This window comes from Aulostomus chinensis, chromosome 13 (genome assembly GCF_037954235.1).
Source record: "Aulostomus chinensis isolate RoL2024-O1b breed Wild chromosome 13, RoL_Achi_v1.0, whole genome shotgun sequence".
NCBI lineage: Eukaryota > Metazoa > Chordata > Actinopteri > Syngnathiformes > Aulostomidae > Aulostomus > Aulostomus chinensis.
In genome coordinates, this window is record NC_141332.1 from 25,894,161 (window position 1) to 25,916,834 (window position 22,674).

At 43.7% G+C, this 22,674-nt stretch overlaps 1 protein-coding gene across 3 annotated transcripts in view; it reads right to left on the reverse strand.

Moving 5' to 3' along the window:
- Nucleotides 1-6,666: 6,666 nt before the first annotated feature.
- LOC147251528 (complexin-2-like) overlaps nucleotides 6,667-22,674 on the reverse strand; it is a 48,601-nt gene continuing 32,593 nt past the window's right edge. For 2 of the 3 annotated variants that reach the window (XM_086222316.1, XM_086222317.1), the window contains exons 3-4: nucleotides 14,324-14,499; nucleotides 6,667-10,877 (exon numbers count right to left, since the gene is read on the reverse strand). In XM_086222316.1, coding sequence (XP_086078442.1) covers nucleotides 10,683-10,877; nucleotides 14,324-14,499 — 371 coding nt within the window. In that variant the 3' untranslated portion in view covers nucleotides 6,667-10,682. The remainder of the gene's footprint in view (nucleotides 10,878-14,323; nucleotides 14,500-22,674) is intronic. The other variant, XM_086222315.1, reaches the window with a different exon arrangement.

Sequence of the window (22,674 nt, forward strand, 5' to 3'; positions counted from 1 at the left end):
GTTTTATCCCCTCTTTCTGTGGGTCTTCTTCGCCTCCTCTCTTGGCAGAGGAGGAAGGAGGTCAGCATGTAGAGATTCCTTGTCAAGCAGATTTTTCACGTTGTTCCCTTTGGTTGAATTAAAAGTTTGTCTATTTAGGAAGCGGCGCGTGTTGGCGGCTATGGCTTGAGAGGTGGAGGCGCTAACGAGGAGGCTACAACCAGTGAGTGGGGTTTACCCTCTGCACCTCACCTGCTGGCTACATTGTTTCACCTTTATTGTTCCTATGTTGAACAGCTTAGCTGGTTAGAAAATTAAGTTCAACAATATTCAAAATGAAGGAAATATGCGAATAATTTTTGATTTAAATTCGCGCGCTACTTCAGGGGGTGGAAGACAGAAGACCAAATTCTGCTGCCAGTTCTGCTGATTTCCTGTCAGTCTGCTGCCTGTCAACGGGTAAGTACGTCCGCCATATTGTCTCGTCAAATCTAGACGAAGCGGCGAGTCATTTATTTTAGTGGTTTCTGGTTGTTTTGAGAGTTGCGATTGTTCGGAGTGGTGGCCTTTGGTCACATGGTGGGAGCAAACATCAGCACAGTGTTTCTGGCACGCGGTCGGTACGCAACATGTGGCTGCAGCGCGTTCCAGTCCCTCCCTGTGTCTGTTGTGGTTCCAGTGTCCACTGGAAGCGCTTCAGGAAGTGGAGCATCTGTTCTTTACAAGCCACATATAAAATGTAATTTTTACTTGTTTCATGAGAACCCTGAATGCACATTTACAGTTCATTAGGTGCAGTAAGAGATGCCTGCAGGTGCGTCTGCACGCTGTCTCCAGTGTGTCATTCACTGTGTGAATTGGATACATTAGCAGCAGGAAGACTGTCCATCTCTCCTGTCTCTCTGTTTTGCTTCTCTTTCACCGTTTCTCCCTCTCCACCTCTTGATGATGAAGTAGGTTTTTGAAACGCCAGAAACATTCAGCATTTATATATGAATTTCCTGCTTCAGAGACGCAATCTGCTCATCTAAAAATAGACCCATTGAGAGAGAGGTAGAAAGTAAGACACTATGATTGCTGCCACACTGGTGAGAGAGACGCTGGATTCTCTCCAGCAGCGACGACGGAGCCCCATCCAGGGGGCCCTGGGGGGGTGGGGTTGTGGCCAGTTTCCCCAGGCCCATTCATGCGCCTGCGCATGGTTGCCCTGATCTGAGCCTATATCTTTCAGTTCTGGGCAAATATTGATATTGATATTTCATTTCTATCACGATACAAGACTCAGTAATGTTATCGATTTCGGATAATTGTTGTCGTTGTGACGCCGCAAGTGTCGTTGTGACTTTTTTCACACACATTTTATGTGGATTCCAACCAGCAGCCTGTTCAATGACAGCCTGTCTTCCTGAACTATCTTCATCCTCAGGGCCACGACATCCACGTTACTGCGGCTCATCAGAAATCTGACTCTCGTCGTCCCTGCAGCACTCACAACGTCATCATCAAGGTCAAACATGCTGTGTAGTTTGATATTTTCTGTGTAGTGGAGCCTTTTCTTTTCTTCTAGAATTCTAACTGAACCAATGAACCCTCTGGTGTCTTCAGTCTTCATATTGTGACACATATTAATAAAGCATGGTAAAAACATATCAGGTTGATCCCTTTTGCCAAAGTGTCACCAAATTAACTCCCAGTTTAGTTTTACCAGGCTTGTCAGGATCTCAGCTGCAGGAATTTGACCTGAGTGATGCAGACATCCTAAAATACTCTCTCAGAAAGTGAAAATGAAGCCTGCTGATCGATAGTCTGAGCTGAATACACGAATATGGAAACCAATATGAAGAGAGGGAAAAACCTGAGCTAGACTACATCCAGATATCTGATGACATGTGCTGGAATCACCGCATACAACTAATTTTCTCAGCTGCAGAACGTGAATTTGCACCTTCACCTTCACAGTGAGAACTATAAATATATAATGATGCCTTTGTTTGCCAGTGGAAGCGGAGCAGCACAACAGTATAGGAGTGACAGCTTCCCTGAAGGAAACATAAATGGCACACAGCTGAATTTATATACAGAGCAAAATATCCTGTTTACTCCTCTCAAATCCTTATGGAGGTACATGCAGTATTCATACTTTCTGTCCATGCTCTATTTATGAAGAACGTTTTATGTATAATGCAAGCCTCTACACGGATTAGGTGGTTTAGAGGTTGTGTGGCAAAGACTTGGCATCATCATATGCCAGCCAGCGCTCCAGACTCAGAGGAGAAATGCTCACTAATTGAGGTCAAGAGTGCTCTTCAGCGGAACTTTTAAAAATCCATTTTAGCTCATTTGTTCACTCCTTTAGCGTACTGAGATGGAGGAGTGCTCCCTGGGAGACCTGTGCTGAAATTAAAATTAAATGCCCTACAATGCATCAGACCTTTTTTGTCACCGAGCCGGATAGAATGCAGCGGCAGATATAGCTTCACTGCAGCGGCAGTTTCAAGTCTCCGAAGGACGCTGCGATACCTCAGACACCCCTGGACGCACAGATGTGCCGGCACACTGACAGAGTCGGACGAATGTCGTCTCTGAGGAATCTGTGTGCCTATGGACGCACAGCGTACGGTGGGGGTGAGCTGCAGAGAAGATAAACCAAGCGTTTTCAGGGTGACTGGCTGTCTCTGTTTATTAGTCCTGCGATGGGGAGATGCAGCACCACTGGTCATGCACGGCTGCTCGCACCATAGATTTCCATCTACTGCTGAGATCCTGTTGTGTTTCACTCCGCTCCACAGCTGAGTGCTGTATTTTACATATCAGCATACTGGATGTGCAGAAGCCGGACTGAGAGTGATGATGCTTTTGAACCCCAACCCGAAGTTTCGGCCCGTGCTCGATGTGGCCGGCACACTCTCGCTTCTACTGTTTGCTCGTTGCTGCGCTGTGGCTTTTTCTGAAATTTCTCACAAGCTGCCAGTGTTTGAGATCAGACTCCATATTTTTATTTAATTAGTGATCTTTCATAAAAACGTCGTGTCAGACTGGCATCATAAGCTTGGTCCCGAGACCAATCATTGTATGCTGTCGTGATGATGTCATCCGTGACTAAGACTGAGTTCACTGGTCGCTGGGCAGATGAGTAAACCGTATTAACAGCACCTCTATGTGATGCTAGCGGTCTTGCGCTCAAAAATGATGATAAAAAACCTGGCGAAAACATGAAGAACTGTCTTACTTTTAAATATAACTTTAGGTACAAATGTGATATCGTGGAGAAACGCGGCCTCGCTATGTGGCATCATGTGATTATGCATGTTAGCTACATTAGCTTCGCTGTATGTAACCAGCTGGCCATCCGCTCACTGTCACTGACTCGCCACCTCTGAAGTGACAGCATATGGGTTCTCAGGGTAAATGAGAGTCGGGGTCAAAGGTCATCTTGGTGGTAATGTTGATTCTGTTACACTACATGAGTCTTTGGCGTCCCTGTTGTTCAAATCTGGAGTCAACGATGGCGGCAGCGATTCAACAAAACCTGCCTGAACGTGTGCAGTCTGATCTGGCCATATTTTAGATACGCTGACATGATAAGGACCTACACAATCGCCCTGCATTAACTCAGACGTCAAAGCAGCCACATTGATAGAAGAGGTTTTCATCAAACAGAACCTCCCTCAGACACCATAAAAAAGTGGACCCCCTCTCTCAATTCCAGCTGCAGCTGACTGGTTTACGGGGCCAGTGCCCAGTGGAGAGAAATTAATTGACGCTGACTGTTGCATATCTCCAGGACATCAATAGAGCCATGGCTCCCATGCAGCCTGAGTGCTGTTTAGAGAGCACAAAGGCAGCTCGGGCTGAAAGGGTTTCCTCAGAGCATGAATACTAATGGAATTGATTTATACTTTCATTTCCTGCAGGGAGACTTGTGGACCTATGTTGCAAAGGAGAAACCAAGCCCTTTGCGTGTGCTCAACAGCCTTTCGTGGTGGGAAAGCAGCTGCACAGTGAAATCTACGCAGTTCTGTTACAAACTGAGCAACCAGGTACGAAGCGCCGCTGGAGAAATTGATGTGCCATGATAATCTCAAACTGGAAGGCTGGAGCATGGAACTGCTCTGTTTATGGGTGAAGGAGTAGGTAATTGCATTGTATAAAGTACATCTAATGTAGCAGGAAATCAAAGATGCCCTTCAACTTTCGCTGTGTAAAGAAAACTTCTTTAATTACTCAAAGCAGCTTCATGAAATGAAATTTGCCGCTGGGGAGTGTTCATGTTGTGTCTATACAGGGGAGGTCTTGGTGAAGTTGAGGTGAATGTTGTGGTTTGGGTGAAAGTTTTGTGCAGATGAAAAATCCAAAAACCAAACGCTTCCGCTCTCTGGCTGTCGCCGGCACAGAGGCATGAAAAAAACAATCCCTGAAGCAGTGAGATGTCTCTGAATGAAGCCGTCTGAAATCTGAGAAAACAATACACCTCGATTATGTCTTTTAAAAGTTTCCAGCATTTATCCGTCTGGGAACAGAAGGGAAGGGGGACGGGAGGCTGCTCTGATTTGTCTGTCTAATACTGACAACATCTCAGTGTCCACATTTTTGAGTGTCCTGTTTATTCCCTCCCTCACCGGGCTGCCAACTGTGGGACGTACACGAGTTCCAGTGACGTGACAGTTGAGAAGTTCAAGGTGTTTGATGAGCCTGGGACACATTTCAGGTCTTCGTATCTGTTATCAGACCAGCAACCGATTAGATTTAATAAAATATCTATGGTCTTTAACATTCGAAAGTTCAAGTTTCCTCTTCCTGCCTGTCTGATTAAAGCTTATACAGCACGCAGCCCTTTACGTGTCCTCTGGCAATAACGCTGGTGAGCTCCTCTTCCGAGTCTGAGCAGACAGAATTTGTTTACCTCTGACTGAGACGCCGTCAGATGAATCGCTCCAGCATCTGTTGCTTGACAGATTTCGTTCCCCCCGGTGCTGCAAACCACATGTGCTTTTTTTTGAGGAAGCACTAAAGTATACCACCTTCATGTCAGTTACATCAAGTAGAAAGAAAACTGACAATGCTTGCTGAATAAATTACTACCTTCAATTATTAACCATCTGCCGTTTTATTCAAACACAGCAGCACTGCAGGTAAGATGGGAATGGAATCGAACCTTAAAAGTGAAACAGAGTAAATAGAGAGCTGTGGGGATGAGGGATTTTTTGAAGGCTAACCTGGCAGTTAGCATCAGCATGGTTTCCTTGGGGGGGGAAAAGCTATGAGATTTTATATAGATTTACAGTAACTGCTTAAAATATGTTCTAAAAATGAGCATCACTTTTCCAAATGTTGACGTGCACTTGCGGCGGCTAGAAGTACAAAGAACATGAGGCAACATTTGTGCTTCTTCTGTTCTTGGCGTGATGACATTTGTCGTCCTCTTTAGCCATGTGTTGGCAACCGTTGTTTATGAAGACACAGAGAGGGTTTGAACTTCACAAGTGCTGTATCAACTTACAAGTTTTAGTTTGGGGAATGAAACATTAAAATATCTTCACGGCGAATGAAAATGATTATAAGCTCTGCACCAGAAATCCCACTGACTTTGAGATGAGGGACATTCAGCAAAGTTGACTTCCTGGTTTTAGGAATCCACTGCCACTGTTTCACAGCAATGATTCACACAAAATGTGTATTTTTCATATCAGACAACACACAAATAGAGGCCTTGTGCTCACAAAGATCCCCGCACCTGCATTACTTCTTTGTGACTTCAGAATCCTGAAGGAGCCAGCCACCTCTAATCAGCTCGAGGCTAACGGAGACTGACAGTCAAAAACATTTACAGCAACGACACAACGGCAAAAGTGCCACCACCCAAGTTGTATGTACACTCAGTAATCCACAAAGATTTGGATTTAAAATGAAAAAGACCTGACATGAACTAGAGACAAACCCTGATAGCCCGTCTGGGATGATGCTTGTTCAGGGTCACGGCAAACCAGAACATATTTATTGATTCATTTCAGCTCCAATCAAAGTGTTCGTGGATTTAAGAGCATACGGCTGAAAAGACAAGACATGGATGGTAGTGAATGGTGCGCTGGGAGGTTTTGGGAACGAACGTTGGTGGACAGTTTTACTGTTCTTAGCCATCAGTCACGCGAGCTAAATTGTACTCGTCGGGCTCTTTCTGCTTTCTGAGTCACAAAGAACGAATGCAGGAGGGGGGAAGTCATCGTTGCGAGCACAAGACACCTATGAGTGAGTACCTGAACGGCAAACCACGCTCCAACCTTTTGGCTTAAGTATCACTTTAATGCCTTGCATTGTACTTCGCTGAAAACAAAATATAAATCAAAATAATGACAAGCAGCATCCTTGAAAGCATCGTAAACGATTGGCTGCGTTTTAATGTTTGTCTCCTTTCTATTGGAATAGAATCCAACTCAGGAGTTAATTCTAATCCTCGCTTGGCATTTTTCTTTTATCTTTTCGGTGGATGTGTTTGATTTAAAAGGCTTGCCAATACCCGTATCACAGACCCACTTACGACAAACAGGCTGCTCCGAGACAGAGATGCTATTTGCATCACTTTGATGTCTCTGCAGTGTACCCAAGTCAGGTTTTTGAACAACTCTCCAATCACCATTTGAACGACACATTGCCATCTGTTTACAGCCCTTTTCGCTTTTATTGAATAGATGTTGAAATTCTTACGGAGGAAAAAGGAAAAAAAAAAGAAAAGAAGAAGAAGAAGCACAACAGCTCGATGAAAAACAAGGTTGACTGACAGAAACAGTAACATGTGAAATACAGTGAAGGTCTTTGCACATACTTCCTCAACGAATGCCATGCAAATGGATGGGATCCATGACCGCAGGTCACGTCTCAGTGCCGCGAGTCAGGAAGGATCTGGCCTCATAAATCTGATGCACTCTGTACCACTGCGTCCGTATTATTTATATATTCATGGGAACTTTTTGAATTTACACAGGGAACAGTAGCCAAAGGCCTGCGGCCGAAGTGTTTGAATGCAGAAACACAAGACAATGAAAAATTATATGAAATCACTTTATTCTCAGAGTGTGCGGTGATTCCATTTTTGCAGGAAAGTTACAGACTAAAATATCTGTCTAAAATGGCATGCAGTGAGGCTAACAGGTGGAGCTTTGAAACACAGACAGGACACGAAACAATTATATCCACAATCTTGCCTACATCACACACCATAAGCATGCATACATTTTGGTCAACAAATAGGAAGAGAGAGAGAGGGAGAGAGGGCGAGAGAGGGAGATAGGTGAGAAGAATTTGCAGTACAAAAGGAAATCAACTTTTGTTTTTCTTTAACAATCACCAGAGGACAAAAAAACAGGACCGGCTACAGACGAGAACAGAAAAATACCGCACCAGAGTTAAGCATCTTCTCAACGAGTACAGAACAGAGAAGGACAGATGCAAGAAGAGAGAAACATCAGACAGTTACATTCAAGTCACACCAAAGGAGTATTTTAAATGTTCAGGCAGTTTTTATCATATTAATGGCCGTATGAGCGACTTTCAACACTGACGTAAACGTGGCATCTACTGAACAGCAAAACATTGATTACAAATGACTTAGGCAGTTTGTCCAGGCAGTGGTCGAGAAGCCATTTGGAGCGCAATCAATGAGCATTTACAAGATGGTGATAGATGATGGTGCATGAGGGGTGATTGGAGTTTCACATAGTATTTCTCGCTGGGAAAGTCCTATTCAGTGATTGGGCAGTAAGTTCAGCTTTCTGGAATAGTTTGGACCCAAAGTAGATTCATGAATAAACGATTGTGTGGGATTGCAAGGCCTTTACACATGATATGACTCAGTTTGCTAATAGAAGGCTATCTATGGTAATAACTTCCTAAAAATTAAACCTCAAATACCTGAGAATTTCTAAATAAATAAGATGAAGGAAATAAATATGAATGAAAACGTTTCTCTACGACTACCAGCTTTATTCTTTGGTTTGGTTGGATAACTTTTAAATGGCAATGAGTGATGTGTGGTTCTGCAGCTGCAAAAATCTGTTGGGCGGTTAAATATCTGCTAACACTCTGAACTGAGGCTTGCAAAGGCAGTTTACAAGTACAATAAAGTCACAGGAAGTTCAAAAATGCTCTCTAGAAGTGACACTAGTACGTTAGGTACAACACTGGTTTTACATGTTTTCACTGCAGCTTTACGAGACGTGGATAAACCCGGAATGCACAAGTAAAGATGCGTTCTTAACCACCGTGTACGTGACGAGTCCTCCCCGGTGGAAACGTCAGCTAAAAGAACCTCACTAAACCAAGTTCCTCCTTTTGGAACATCCTGCAATGTCACCAAAGTCGACGTCTACGGCCCCGGCAACCCCTCAGATGTCACAGATGGAGGCAGGCATTATGGCTGCTGTACTTCACTACAGCTAACAGTGGTACTGAAAACTATAGTCTTTTTTTTTTTTTTTTTACAGCTAATAGCTTTCAAACACTGTAATTAAGGTCAACATTAGCTAGTTTCCTTTAAGAATCAGAGGAACGGTTACGTAAGATTACTTGGGTTTTGTTTTTTAAAGTCTCTTAAGCATTTAATTAGTCACAACATTAACGATACTCGTTGCAGACGTAGGCGTATGTTGTCTTCTGGTCAAGCGATGAATTTAGCACGTTAGCATTTTGGCTGTGAGCATGTAACGCGCTCTCCTATTTGAAATAGCTGCAGTCCACTTCCCACGGAATGACGAGACAATCGGAGCGCGCCAGTAGTGTGACCTCATGTTTGGCTTGCTCGGTGAAAACAGTGATGGTTTCCAGACAACCTTGATTATGCCTTCAGCTACTGTGTGCATCACAAAAACAGTTGCTAACAAAACGCACCACGAGATTTTTCACCTAAAAACTGATCACTGCTAATTGCACGATTATTCTGTCCCTTCAATTTTTTTTTTTTTGTTCGGCTAATTGTTACAAATCATCACAAATATTACACTGACACTAGCATCTGTTTTCATGTCGAAAAAATAAAACATCAAATGAAGTCATTAGTTGCGATGCAGCTGTCGGCTAACAAAGGCATCGACTGATGTCTACATATCCTAGTTTGTGTGTTACCAGCACAAGTCTGGTGGAATGTTGGAAATATCTGGAATGTTTCAAAAAGACACAGAAGATGGAAGGAGAAATTAAAAGCTAAACAAGGCATGTGGAGAATAAGTTTGATCTTTATCTGACCACCCTTCACGTTGTGCCATTTTAGTCATTTACCTGCAGGACAGCGCAGGTGAGCGTCTGTGTGGAGCTTCTAAAAAAAGTTCTTTTCTTTGATCCCCTGCAGACTGAGTCACCTTGTGATTTCGAGCACAAGATGTTGGCAGCATTCAGTAATGTGTGACTGAACTTCTTCTTTTTTTTTTTTAATGAGATGAAACAAATCGTCCCACCTTCCCCCTTTTTGAATGCAAGTATATCTGACCTACAAAGGCTTCACTGTTACTGCACAGACACCTTTAACATCAAGAGGAAAATCTAAACACACAACAATGAAGATTGTCTGTCATTGCTGATCTGGGACTCGACTCCCATCAGCTTAACCAACGGACACGGGACAACTTCATTTTTAAACAATATATTGCACTATTGCCACTGTCTGTTCACGTGTGTTTGCAACATAGTTGCGTTTGTGAAGGTTCTTTTTTTTTTTTTCTTACAAAAACTGGAGGACAAAGTTAATCAAAACAATGATCTTAGACACGAAACATTATAAATTTAGAGCAAGATGGTCATCATCTTACTGCTTGGAGACAAACTTCATGAATGTCAAACATTTACGATTTTCCCCACGGAAGAACATTTTTAGACGCAAAGTCAATTATCGCCTGCTTATCGTGTCGGACGTAAAGAAATAAAAATGGGAAAACCAGTTATTGCCTCAAATATCAATGTATTTCGCTTCATCGTGACACATGAAATGGTACCCATGAGTACTTCACATCACAAAAGTTAACTGCATGCTTGAAAAAAAAAAACCAAACTAAAAAATAAAGTGTCTCATTTGAAATAAATCCATTCAGTTTCTGGATTACAGGCGATGACTTTACCTGCGCACATTCACAGTAAACCAATGACGTGTGAGACATTTATGGGGTGAATCCTCACAACGGAGAACCAATAGAAATGTATTTATATATACAACGTATGTATCAAATATTACCAAGAACACAACATGAAAATTCAATCAAATTTTGATATGATTTGGATAATTTCTTAAAAATATGGCTTATACTCATCTTGTTATATGTCATATTTTACTCATATACCTTTTCAGGATCCCCAGACTATTTACAAACCAAAGGTGTGGATGATGGGTGATAATCTGGTTTTAAGCGCTGGACATTTTCAAAACATGGCATCAGATTTGTCTTGAAGTAAAAGACATTGCCTCTGTGCAGGTGTGACCTACTTTTTAACAGTGAGATTTTAACCACCGGAAAAGATTCCCCCAGTTTAAAAAGTAGGTACCACCGTCAGATCCGATATTTTAAATCAAGACAAAAAAATCATGGCATGTTGTGGAACTCCAGGACACTCAGACACTGGACTGAAGGGGTGAGGGAAGGTGAGACTGGAGGTCGGGGTGGGGAGGGTCGTATAAGTCTTGGTTAGATGAAAGAATTTAATTATTTTTGACCCAAAAAACACTGTTACTTTTTATTGAACATATCCATGAGCGGAGCCGGGATGAACTTCATGACCGTATCAACGATGCTCTCTTCTTCCTCCTCGTCACCGCAGCCGGTGGGAACCGCCTTCTTCGGACGGGTGAGGCTGCCCTCGGAGGCCTGCTCCATTGCAGCCGCGGCCTCGGCTTCTTTCTCCTCCTTCTTCTTGATGCCGTACTACACCGGGAGTAAAAAAAAAACCCAAAACACCCACGATTAGATGAGGATATGCATGTCTTAGAAACTTCTTTTTTTTCTTCTTTTTTTCGCTGAAATGTTTCTGTTGTGAAGGATGTTAAAAAAAGGAAACCGGTTTTCACGTGAGTAAGTTGTTCACTACTGACACTCGTGGAATTGTTGGCATAGTTTATACTGACATGAGATTTCAGAATATTGGACAGAGAAGTCGTAGCAGAAACATGTAGCGTTTGTGTTGGTTGATGCTAACACCTTCGGGAGATAAACTACTCTTGTGAGTAAATTGGAGAAATTAAAAATCAATAATCAGAGCAGTCATCAGCATGTGAATGAATTCTCATTGGTTCTTTCACAGTATAACCATGAACTACTTGTCATTCTGGACAGCATCGCCATCAATTATAAAACTATTATCACATGACCCGTCCCACACAGGGGACAGGCCGAAGGCTACAGACCCGTTTCCATGACAGTTGGGCCGAATCCATCTGCTGGCGATGCGAGGTGGTCAAAGGTGCAAGGGTCATTGTTTTTGTCAAACTATGTATGAGGTCTAAAAACTTCCACTTAGACTTCAGTTCAAGCTCTGTATGCTTCAACTCACCATGAGGTTTCTTAACTTATGAATTCATGAGCGTCGATATTTGTGGCGTTAAAAACATCAGAACTCGTTGAGCTACGCTGCTATGCAGCTCTGCATCTTAATATGAGTGCATGCATGGTCATGGAGAAAAATCAATAGAGCCGGGTGGTGAGGGCAAGATCGCCAAGTTCAGGAAGGTCAACAAGCAGAGAGGTGGTTAATCTTGAGGCAGGGATGCGGGGAATGAGCTGAACTCCTGCTTGACCTATTTGCTGCTCTCCCAAGCACACATTCATGCGATCCTGGAGCAATAAATATCTTAAAGGACAACTAGTCTCCATTTCTGCCGGAGACGTGTGAGCGCCTGTGTGTGTTTGGTGGAGGGAAGTCCAAAGGAATGTGTACACAACAGCCTTTTTTATTAATTTATTTATTTTTTGGCCACAAAAACAAATTAGTATGTTATTAATTAATCCACTTAGCATATTAATGTCCTCTGCCATGACTAAACTATCATTTTGTAAAGCTTTGATATCTTTATGGTGCGAGCAATAAGGACTTCAAAGATACTCTTAAATTTGCAATCAAGAGCTGAATGTTTATAGTGGATCAAGGCCAGTGTGTATACTGTTTAAGACCGCCTGCTGTTTGTTTCTGGTTTGATGGCTAATTTACTGCTATTATTTTGTTCTTCACGGATTTTGAACAGGATCATGCTTTCCTCTACATCAGCTTTACTGTCTCTTATGTCACAAATATGAAGGCAAGTGGATTCAAGTGCAGCAATAAGAGGCTGAGGCTGCCTGGAATGGTAAATCTGATTGAATTGTTTAAAAAAAAACAACCTTAAGAAAAACATGGAACTGGCATGAGGGATTTGAACAAAGAGTGAAAACACGTGAATACAGCAGAACTCGTGAGGCAAGGAGGAACAGGTGGGAGAACACGAGGGCTGGCCGGGAGCTGATTGAGCTGATCATCACAAATCAGCCTCAGCTCGTGCAGGATGAAACCTGGTTTTCAGATTAGCTCCGACTTCTTTCTGCGCTGCAACTCTCATCAGAATACAGCTGCAGTTGTGTTTGATTGGGACAACAAACCCGAGTGATTCGCTTCCAAACCAAAGAGCCAACACAATTTAACCATGTGGGTGCGCTCAGGAGTCTCTGGTTCTCCAGTAAAAAGCTGTTGCATTCTACCTCTGCCAGGGATTTTAGGACAGGCAAATAAAGCTAAAGAAAACCAGTTCTCTTTATCTGACACACCAGAAAGCCATTCAGCAGAATGGCATCAACTGTGAATGTGACATCACGCACTGGGTCTGACGAAGGCTGATCAACAAACCAGACACAGGTAGTCGCACAAAAAGACAGGAAGTAAAGCAAAGAAAGAGGTGCAAGAGAGGTGATTTCAAAATAAAGCAGAGTCAGATAAAACTTGAAAAAGAAACAAGACAATGTACCACAAAAGATACTCTAAGGAAAAGAACGGGAATGATCCAAAAAAAACAAAGAGTCCAAATGAAAAAGTCTGAAACTGACAACAATAACGAAAGGTTAGCGGGGGTATGTGTGCAAGCATCCAATGCAAAGACATCGTAGTTACAGTCGTAATGGACTGTGGCCGTGTCTTCAGTCATTAATTGGACTTAAATATGAATAGAACGTTCAATCAGGAACTCATTCAAGCATCTTCACTGTAATATTGTCTGATGTTTGCCGTCCATCTCATCGTAGCCAGTGACAGTGAAATCAAATGTACTCCCGGTGGCACCGTTTCTCCCAGACCTCTAACAAGCCGACTCTCCGGCTGAACGCTTGGAAGCACAAGATGTGGAATCCAGTCTTCTGTATCTCCTTCTGCTCTTTTGTTTGTTCTTTGCACTCCCTCCACGCTGCTCTGTCTCTGTCAGTCTTTCTCTCTCCCCGAGTTATTCCAGAACAACAAAGGCTTGCGTCAGTTGAAGGGAAGACAGTTACGCTTAGTCAGCTCCTCTCCGCTCGCCACACTTTCCCCCAAGATATGCTGTCATATCGCTCTCTCCCTCCAGCTTTTTCTGCCCTCACAATTGTTCCAAACTCAACTTAAGAATCACTGGAGCTGATCCCTGGGTGGTTTTAAAAAAAGGGCTGCACATAGCAAAGTTTAAACCTCAGCTCGGAATCCCTCAGAGTTCAACATCCAATGAAATATTAGCAATGTCAGGAAGAAGACTCTGCTGCAAGCCACAGACACTTTGATCATTTATTAACATTTTATCACAGATGAATTAAATATAAAGCATTCATTTATCAAAGACAAGATAGTCTTGTGAAACAAAAAAGGATCATTACTAGAGAAAACTCTGAACTTCCATCATCAAGGAGCTCTGCACGAGTGAATACTCAGATACAGAGGACAGAGCGTCCATCTGTGGAGAGCTGGAGGAAGCAGCCTCCCTCCTCACCATCATCTCCACGTGCAATGAACAATTTCTCTCTTCTGCTTCCTTGTGTTTAGGTGCTGATGCCCGTCATTGCCTCCTGCAGAAAGCTGCAAATGACCACATTCGCCCAGCTTATGGTTCCACATCCATCCGTGCCGACGGCAGGGTCAGTTGAACCAGGACTGAGTGCCGGTTAATCACTTTCCCATTACAGACAAAAGCCAGGTGTTAGTGTTTTTCACGGAGAACTCCAAACTCGTCTGGAGAGACGCAGTGGGAATCCTCACTGTTTGAGACTGACCTGAGTCTCTCTGTCTGCTCACATGTCTTGGGTATAACCAAGAGACTAAAGTTACCATAAACTTCCTAATCCTGTGTAGTTCAGTGACAGTTGGAAGCTGGATTTCAGTATTTTACCTTATCCCTGATGCCCTGCCGGATGTTTTCTCTCTCTGCCTCCATTCTTGCGTATTTGGCCTTCCTCTCCTCCTCCTGTTGCCTCAGTGCTTCTTGCCTTTCTTCTTCTTTTTTCTGAGCATCAGGATCCTTCTCCTCCTCCCCACCAAGCATCTTCCCCATGTCCTTGGTGGCCCCTGTTATCGTTGACAGACAGAAATGAAGATAAATGAATCAAAGGTCAAGCAAAAGCCCGATGACTAGATGTTGCCAATGGCACATATAAGATTTGGATGATGTATTGAACATTGTGCTGCTCTTTCACTGCCCCAACCACCCATTCCCTCATCACACAAAGACAATCTGTCCTCAGCTGAACTGAAGACAAAAGTGATGGACACTTGAGGTGACTTGAGGTGAGCGCCGAGAACAAGAGCCGGGGATAAAAGCCCGCGATGAGTTATTACCAATTCTCTTGATTGCCTTTGTGCCGCCCTCGCTGGCCTTTTCTATCTCCAGCAGGAATTTACATGTCCATGCAAAGCCTCCGCTTGGACCTCCTGTTACGGCCTGAGAACAAAAAGGCAGGAGTGCTGTTGATAGCGCCGTCATAAATATTAGACAGTGACGCCAGCTCTGCTGCTGATCTCACCTCCCCTCTCTAATTGTCTGCAGATCAAGTGTGTAATATTGTGCATCAAGCACATTATCATATTCTATGTTTATTTATTAGTCCTGTTAGTCCAGTGGCCTTGATGCACCTCCAGTGACTGCAGAGCAGAGAAGCATCCCCTCAAGGACTTTGATGTCTTGTTATTGGGGTGTGATCGCAGCACGCAACCGCATAAAAGCTCGTGCTCCTAGAACCCAGAGGTGTGATTTTGGCGGTACCTTTTCCTTAAACAACCTGAGAGGGTAAAGTTTAAAAAAGAAAGTTGCTGGGACTAATCTCTATTATCAGCATGCGTGTTGAGCCGCTCCTACAGTTCTCTTGCACATTGGCTTAACACCAGCTCAGGCAGTGTGTTCTCACTCCAGAGGCATCAGCTCCTCTTTCCAGCTCAGTGGCTGGAAACAAGCCAGCGCTCTAACAGTGGCCTCACGAACCCTGAGCCCACCACTCTCTGCTCACTTCCGACTCACTGGGAAGAAATTGATTTTAATGAGAAGTGGACCTCCTGAACTACGCTGGACACTTTTAAAATGAGCCTGGCTCTCGTCCTGCCCGCAGTCCAACAGCCCTGCCTTCACTATTAGCGCCTCTGTCCATGCCTGGCCGCTACAGCTCCCCTCGCAGGTTCTCCGGAGGAAAAAAGTCAGACACAGCCATCTGCTTCGGCTGTAAAATTGATGAGACAGAAGTGACCTTGAGGTTCCTGGCTACAGTCCGAACTTGCAATGTTGACAGACCAGGACAAGCCCCAGTCCGCAGTCATACAGAGCAGGGCGGCAGCTAACGATAAAAACAGACATGGTCAGCTGCCTGCGCCTACCAGGGGTGTCCTACGAATCAAGCCTGCTTATCAACCACCAGACCCCCTGCTCGCCGAGGAAACTATGAAATGTCATAAAAATCCATCAAGGCGTGTAAGACGCATGAAGTAGCAACAATCCAATATGGCTGCCACAGGAAGTGAGCTTTCCAAATCATGCATTTCCTCAAATGAGGAACTCCAATTTCTTACAACTGACTCTGAAGCAAACACATCAAGGCATTTAAGAGACATTTAAAATAGAGTAGGTGTCAAGAGTCCAATGTGGCTGCCAGAGGGAGTTTCAGCAAGAGTGACGACAAAATATGTGACTGTAATCTCAAAAAGTTTGAGATTACTTTTTGGCCATGTGATATAATATGATCACCAAAAACTCTTGAACCTTACAGGCAGTACATATTCTGACAAACAAAAGCATCATCACTATTTTAAGGAGTTTATAATAGTTTTCAATCCTTTTGGTCTTTCCCCTTTGAGTCTGTCCCTCACGGAAAGCTGTTTCCTGTTCATTCAGTTGTTTATTCGTGGTTTGTGCCACTTCACTCGTGTCGGGTCCCTCAGCTGCTGCAAGTGATACCACACACCATTCGTGTCTTCTTTATTCTCTGGGGTGAGTTCATGTCTTAATCCATGTCAGAGATTTTAAAAGAATGGATAAACATGTATTTGCTCGATTAGTCACGTCACAAGGCAGGAATATTAAATCTGAGTTCATACAATTAAAATTATCCATCCTTTTCAGTCTTACGCAGCTCTGGAATGCTGTCACTGGTCAATTCAGAGTTGTTTGTTATTGTGCTTTCTAATTAATTCCATCAGGCTGTTTTTTTAAGCGTAGTTGAAGCTGTCAGCTCCGCAGCCTCCTCATTTAGGTTACTGTTCCCTGACTACACATCTGGCAACGTTTGACGCCACCGAGTCTTTTGGGAACAACCACCGTCTCACGCTGCAACACCGCAACTTTGTCACAATCAGACAAGCTAATTAGCCTTGAGCATCAAGATTAGTCGAGGAGCTTTTGGGAGAGACGCTGGAGTATGTGGAATGTGAGACAGAAGGTTGCATCTGCTGCAGGGAGATAAAATCATCTTCAGGCGTGAGGAGAATCAGATGCATGAGTTATGTTGGTTTGTTTTGGAAAATAACATTTAGAAATGTTTGAATGTGACTTGAACGGTGAATCAAGACGCTGGTGCAGTGACACATTTCTGACATGATGGGGAATTTAAAGCCGATTCAACGCACCTGGATTTGATGCATCCTTCACTTATCGTGATGTTGTTCAACAGATTCAGATAGAGATTGTAATTCTACATTCCATCCACATTCAAAACCCTTTTTTCAAGCTTATGCGAGTATTAAATGACATTTCAGCATCAGTGACAGTGGTAATGAGCAGATGGGAAAAGGTCACGTTAGCAAGGAAGACTCAGAAGTCTTAATATCGTAAGTGTGACATTCTATTTATAATTTGAGGCTGCAGACTGTAAAAAGCCAACTTTTAATTTCAGAAGTTTCCTTGCTTAACTTGGTCTAAGAAAGCCAGTTTATCCCTGCAGTCCTGAAGGATTTTTTCCCCCTCAGAGACGACTTCTGTAAAGACTTATACACATACACACGCACGACTTTGGGAAATCCCCCCCAAGCGACAAGCAACAAAGTCAGAAAGTTTTCAGCTGATTTATTTTAGCATGCGGGAAGGCATGGAGAGGAAGAACAAATCTTTGAGACGTGGTCAAGGACTCCGCATGGCTCAGGCTTCCATATGCATGCACATTATGACACTCCAGTGTTCCTCAGGCCTTCCAGGAAATTCTGTCGAAGTCCCACAAAAAGGGGAGGTCATGTAATTCTTAGTTTGGATCTAAATGTAGCTCTGGAGGAAGTAGAAATCATAACAAGGGCCCAAAATTTTGAACCACATTTGTTTACATAGAAAGTTTGGGTTCTGCGAAGGTACGTGCTCTCAGAGCATCCTCTAGTTAATGGAATATCTGACCACACCTGAGGTTGAAGTAGCTTAGGGGTCAGGCACTAGTAGTTCTCCTGCAACGACAAACGACTCCATCACATGTGGTGTCAGCGGCACATCGTTTCCACTGACAGTGAGGAGCTTCACCAGGAGGATACCCAGAGGAGCAGGATCACTCCATTCCTCCACCAGGGGAGGCGCTAGTGCAGCGACCAGGACACATTCTCTCATCCAGCACTCCAGAAGACTCACCAATCTGGAGGCAACACAGGGAACCGAACCAGTGTCCCCATTTGTTGGTCGGAAACACAGTAGACCACTGCACCTGCTGGCAGCTCATTGTGAGGTTGAGTTGTGCCTCCATCACCACATCATCCCTGCATGAAACGTGCAGTTCTGGGATACTGTGATGTCATTGTGTAGAGGCTGGAGGTGGTGAAAGAGTTAAGAACAGCCTTTCTCAAGACGGAGTAAAACTGACGTGAAGCTGGATTTTTAATTAGCTCACTGCTCAGCTGGTTCAGATGAAAACTGGAGAAGATGGGTGGTGGGCCATCAACAGACAATTGAGAAAGAAGATTTTAAGGTTTGACAGCAACCAGATGACTGGCTCAGAGGGGTTCGGTGAAGTATGCTCCCCTAATGAGTCCGAAGCAGGAATCAATCTCCTTCACACGGAAGTCGCATTGGGAGCCTGTGATTTATTTGACTCGGGCACAGTTCAGTCCTAACCTTTAATGGCATCTCTCCCACGAACACGGAGCACTCGGCTAACAACATTAACTTATTACAGCTTTGAAGGGACTTTTTAGGTCATCTGAGAGCTAATTTTAAAATAGAAGATGGCCTCCACTGCTTAGCGTGTAGAAGAGTTGAAATGGGAAAGGCTGGGGAGGAAGTCTGGAAGTCATGGATGGTTGGGTCACGCTTTGGATTAAACTTTGCAGGGTTATATAAAGGCTGGCAGTAGAGCTGGAGAGCGTGAGGAAACATGAGGAGAGAGTGTCTGGAAGTATGTGTGGTCCTGGTGTGTGTGTGTGTGTGTGTGAGAGAGAGAGAGGTTCTGCAGAATGAGAACAAAATGTGCAGGTCTTAACTCCCACTGTGTATGTGTGTGTGTGTGTGTGTGTGGGGGGGGTGCATGTATCGTGTGTGCTGTCAGCGCATGACCGCAAGCTCGTTCTCCAGGTCCTTTTTTTTTTTTACACCGATAGACTTTTTTTCCTGTGTTTTATTTGAGTGTGTGTGTGAGGTCAGGTTTCCTGGGTGAGACCATGCGGGAGGCGTCCCCTATGGAGCCCAAAGGCATGAAGAATGGCAGACAATAGAGAGGGAAGAGAGGGCTGGAACAAGGATGGATGATAATGCTTTAACCTCAATCAGCCAATGAGAAAATAGCAGCTTAAGTTTAAGGAAAGGAAAGATGAACCTGTTGGAGACGAGAGGAAAGAGCCTAGAGATCAACAAAACAGATTACGATCAAGAAATTCTTGTCGGAGATAAGTGAAGGACCGAGAGCAGAGACAGCGAGAGGATGGGTGAGAACAACAGAGACAGGGAACAGTCTAGCTGGGGGGCTCCGTGTGCCCGCTCTCCCATCCGTCATCCATCCTCAGCAGTCCCACTGTTACAGACCAGCGGGATTCTGCTTCAACCTACACACCCTTCCAACCATCATTACCAGCCTCCTGCCCCAGGCCAGGCAGTAAGGTGGTCCAGAAGTCTAGCTGGGACACTCCTGAGCCGAGAGGAAAAGAACACGGCTGGTGCGGACTCAAGAAAATGCTTCAGTTTTGCCCTCGGGATCATCGGCTCCACTTTAATCCTCATTCATCTATGTATGTAGCTTAATGGCACACCTGAAAAGTTGATCTGAGACTGAAGGAAAATGAGTGAACCAAAAGTTCATCTCTCCATGAAGCTCAGGAACTCTAATGTTCAAAGGCAGAAGGAGCCACTCAGGTATCGCCATGTGTGAAAAGACCCTCATCCATATTTCACCAACTTGTTGAAGGTCATGTAGAAGTCATGGTTACATCATGATGCGTTGAAGACCCGTGGGTGTGTTGCAGCCCCGACACAAACTTTTATCAACGTCAGACCTTGAAAAGATGAAGCTAACACTTTGGTGAGAGCAGCGCTGAGTCACTCTTTCGCACTGAGCTGTCCTCAACAAACTTTTGACTCCATCAGGTCCGGTTTTTGGAACACACTTGTCTTTGGTGAGTGCTAACAACACTTGGAGAAAATGACTACAGAAAATGGCTTCTATATAGCTCGGAGTGGCGGGGCAGCCAGAGAGGATTATTTTAGGCCTGAATGGTGCCAAGTTCAGTCACCCAGAAAGTGTCCTTGAGCAAGACACTCAAGCTTTCCTTCTCATTCAGTACAAGTTCATGTGGAAGAGGGAGTTCCCCTCAGCGGCTGAGAAACATCCTCAAGCAGAGCTTCTGATAACTTCAATCGTCCAAGTGCATAGACGAGGAAATAATACACGGTTAAGAAAGCATCGTACTCAGCATGATTATTGCTTCTTTTTTTTTAAATTCCATCCATTTCTCTTATTTCATTTTGCCTTGTTTCTTTTATTTTTATTTCTTCTCACTGGCAAAAAAAACCAAAAACAGACTTGTGTTTTTCGGTTATTTGTGAGTCTCACTCTCGTTAACAGGACTTCTCAGCATCGAAGCGGGAATTTCTTCAAATTTGGCTCAAATTTGCAGCGGGACTTGGTGGTCAAGGGTCAAAGTGCAAGGTTGCTGTCACCTCACATGGGTGCAGTAAGTGCCCCATTACAATTAATTAAATGGTAATTACAGTCAATCATGTGTTGCATGATTGTGTTGTTATCTGCAACATGTAATGTGGTTGCATTTAATAAGGAGCTTTTGAATTGGTTGTTGATGAGCCTCCACTTGAAGCTCTGCAGACTAATTACCTATGCGACAGATTCCTCTCAGTCCAGTGGTTAAAAAGTGCGCTAACAAGTTACAGTCTTGAGGAATTAAGAGGAAGGATATTTGTTGTTGGGGTGAGAGCTATTTTTCATGTGCCAGAAGTGGAATGGAGAGAGGACCCCCTCCTCAGCAATATTTCTCAGTCAATCTCTGGGGTACTCCAGGAAACAGAGGCAAGGGGGGCATCGTTCCTGGGCTTTATCGCCCGTTTTCATCCATTATCAGTGGGAGACAGCCTCACAGAGTCTGGCCTTGCCGATGAGTGAGCAGGGACAGGATACATTTATCACCTCTGAGGTTGCACCAAGGACGATGCAAGCTACACACACACACACACACACACACGCACACACACACACACACACACACACACACACTGAAGGCAGGTCTTATGAAAGAATTGGATCTCATACATTTGTGCAAAAGCAGCACATCCAAATAGCACACAAATCGAGTCTATGTCTTCGAATCCAGGGTGATCCTACACCCTCTCCAGACGAGCAGCCTCCAATGTGGAGAAAGACACTGCAGTAATCCCAGGGAGCGTGACAGAAAGAAGACACCTATTCCAGACTCTTTCATCAGCAATGTCATCAATACACTATAAAACACCAAAGTATGATAAAAGGGATTTCAATATCACCTAGGAAATGATTTCACCACGCTGACTCATCGTTTAATCATTTAAGTCTGATAGTTTTTGGGCCCTTCAGTGAAGCACCAGTGTGTGTGTGTGTGTGTGTGGAGACTACCACCGCTACTAATGATAACAGCTAATCACCTTATCAAGTTGTACATGAATCAACTTTTATTGATTTCAAACCGACTCAACTCACCTCTGAACCTTCCACCACATCAGAGAGACAAAAGCATGACCACGGCGTTGCTTTTTGCTGTAATTTGAACTGAATGACTGTTGGTCAGATGTTGCATGTTGTATGTTGGTTATGTATTGATTCCACTTGTGTGCTTGACCGTGTCGCGTAAACGTGCGAGAAGAACCAGAATGACACCGCTAAGATGAGCGTACTTCCAGGACTGTGGTTGGGGGGTTGAAAGAGTTGCAAATTTTTCAAGTCACCAGTGATTTTAAAGCTTCTGTTGGCTTGTATAGGGTTGTCTTTATTTATTTTTATTTTTTTTAGATAAGACGGTTAGAAGTAGACATAAAAAGCACATGATTACTTCTTATTACAACATACTGGAACATATAATTACAAAATTTGGCTGCCATTGGCAGTAATGAATTATTCACACCTTTTCGCTCTCCAGCGTTATTGAAGTGTCTCTGAACATCTTCCCGTCTCCCTGCCTGCTTCTGTGGCCCTGCACCTCTAACCACTGATGCAACTGAGCCTGACGACAGCGGGGAGAAGTGTGAGGAGATCCATTTCCTCCGACGAGGATCAATAAGGTATCAGACGGTACTTTGAAGGCATAATCTCGCAGCAGGGCTTTGTTGAAGCTACGTCTGATTCTCTGATCCCTGACACTGAAGCTCATTAAATGCATCTGATTTAATTTTCTCTAGTTAAAGAAAGTAATTATTTCAATGCTGGTTGTAATTTTTCGCAGAACTGCGGACAGCTCCAAAGCTTGACAATATGTTCGTGTACATTTATAACAAGAATTAGGAGGGAAACAAAGAGTAATAAAGATAAATGACTTTCTCGTTATAATGAGCCAAAAACGAATGTGCTCAAGCAATCAGCCAGCATGGGAGACGCAGAAATGTCCATGTAAAAGAAAAAAAAGGAGTGATTATCGCCTCCAATCAGCAAAGAGAATCCATAATAACATAAATAACAAGCATAAAATAAATTACACCAACAGCCTGTGTATGACCTCGCCTGAGGAGAATGCATAATTTAATAAAGCTAATCTATGCTCATGAATGTAAATGGAGCGCAAACTTGTTAGGTAGCAGCTTGGAGGTAGAGTTCATCTATG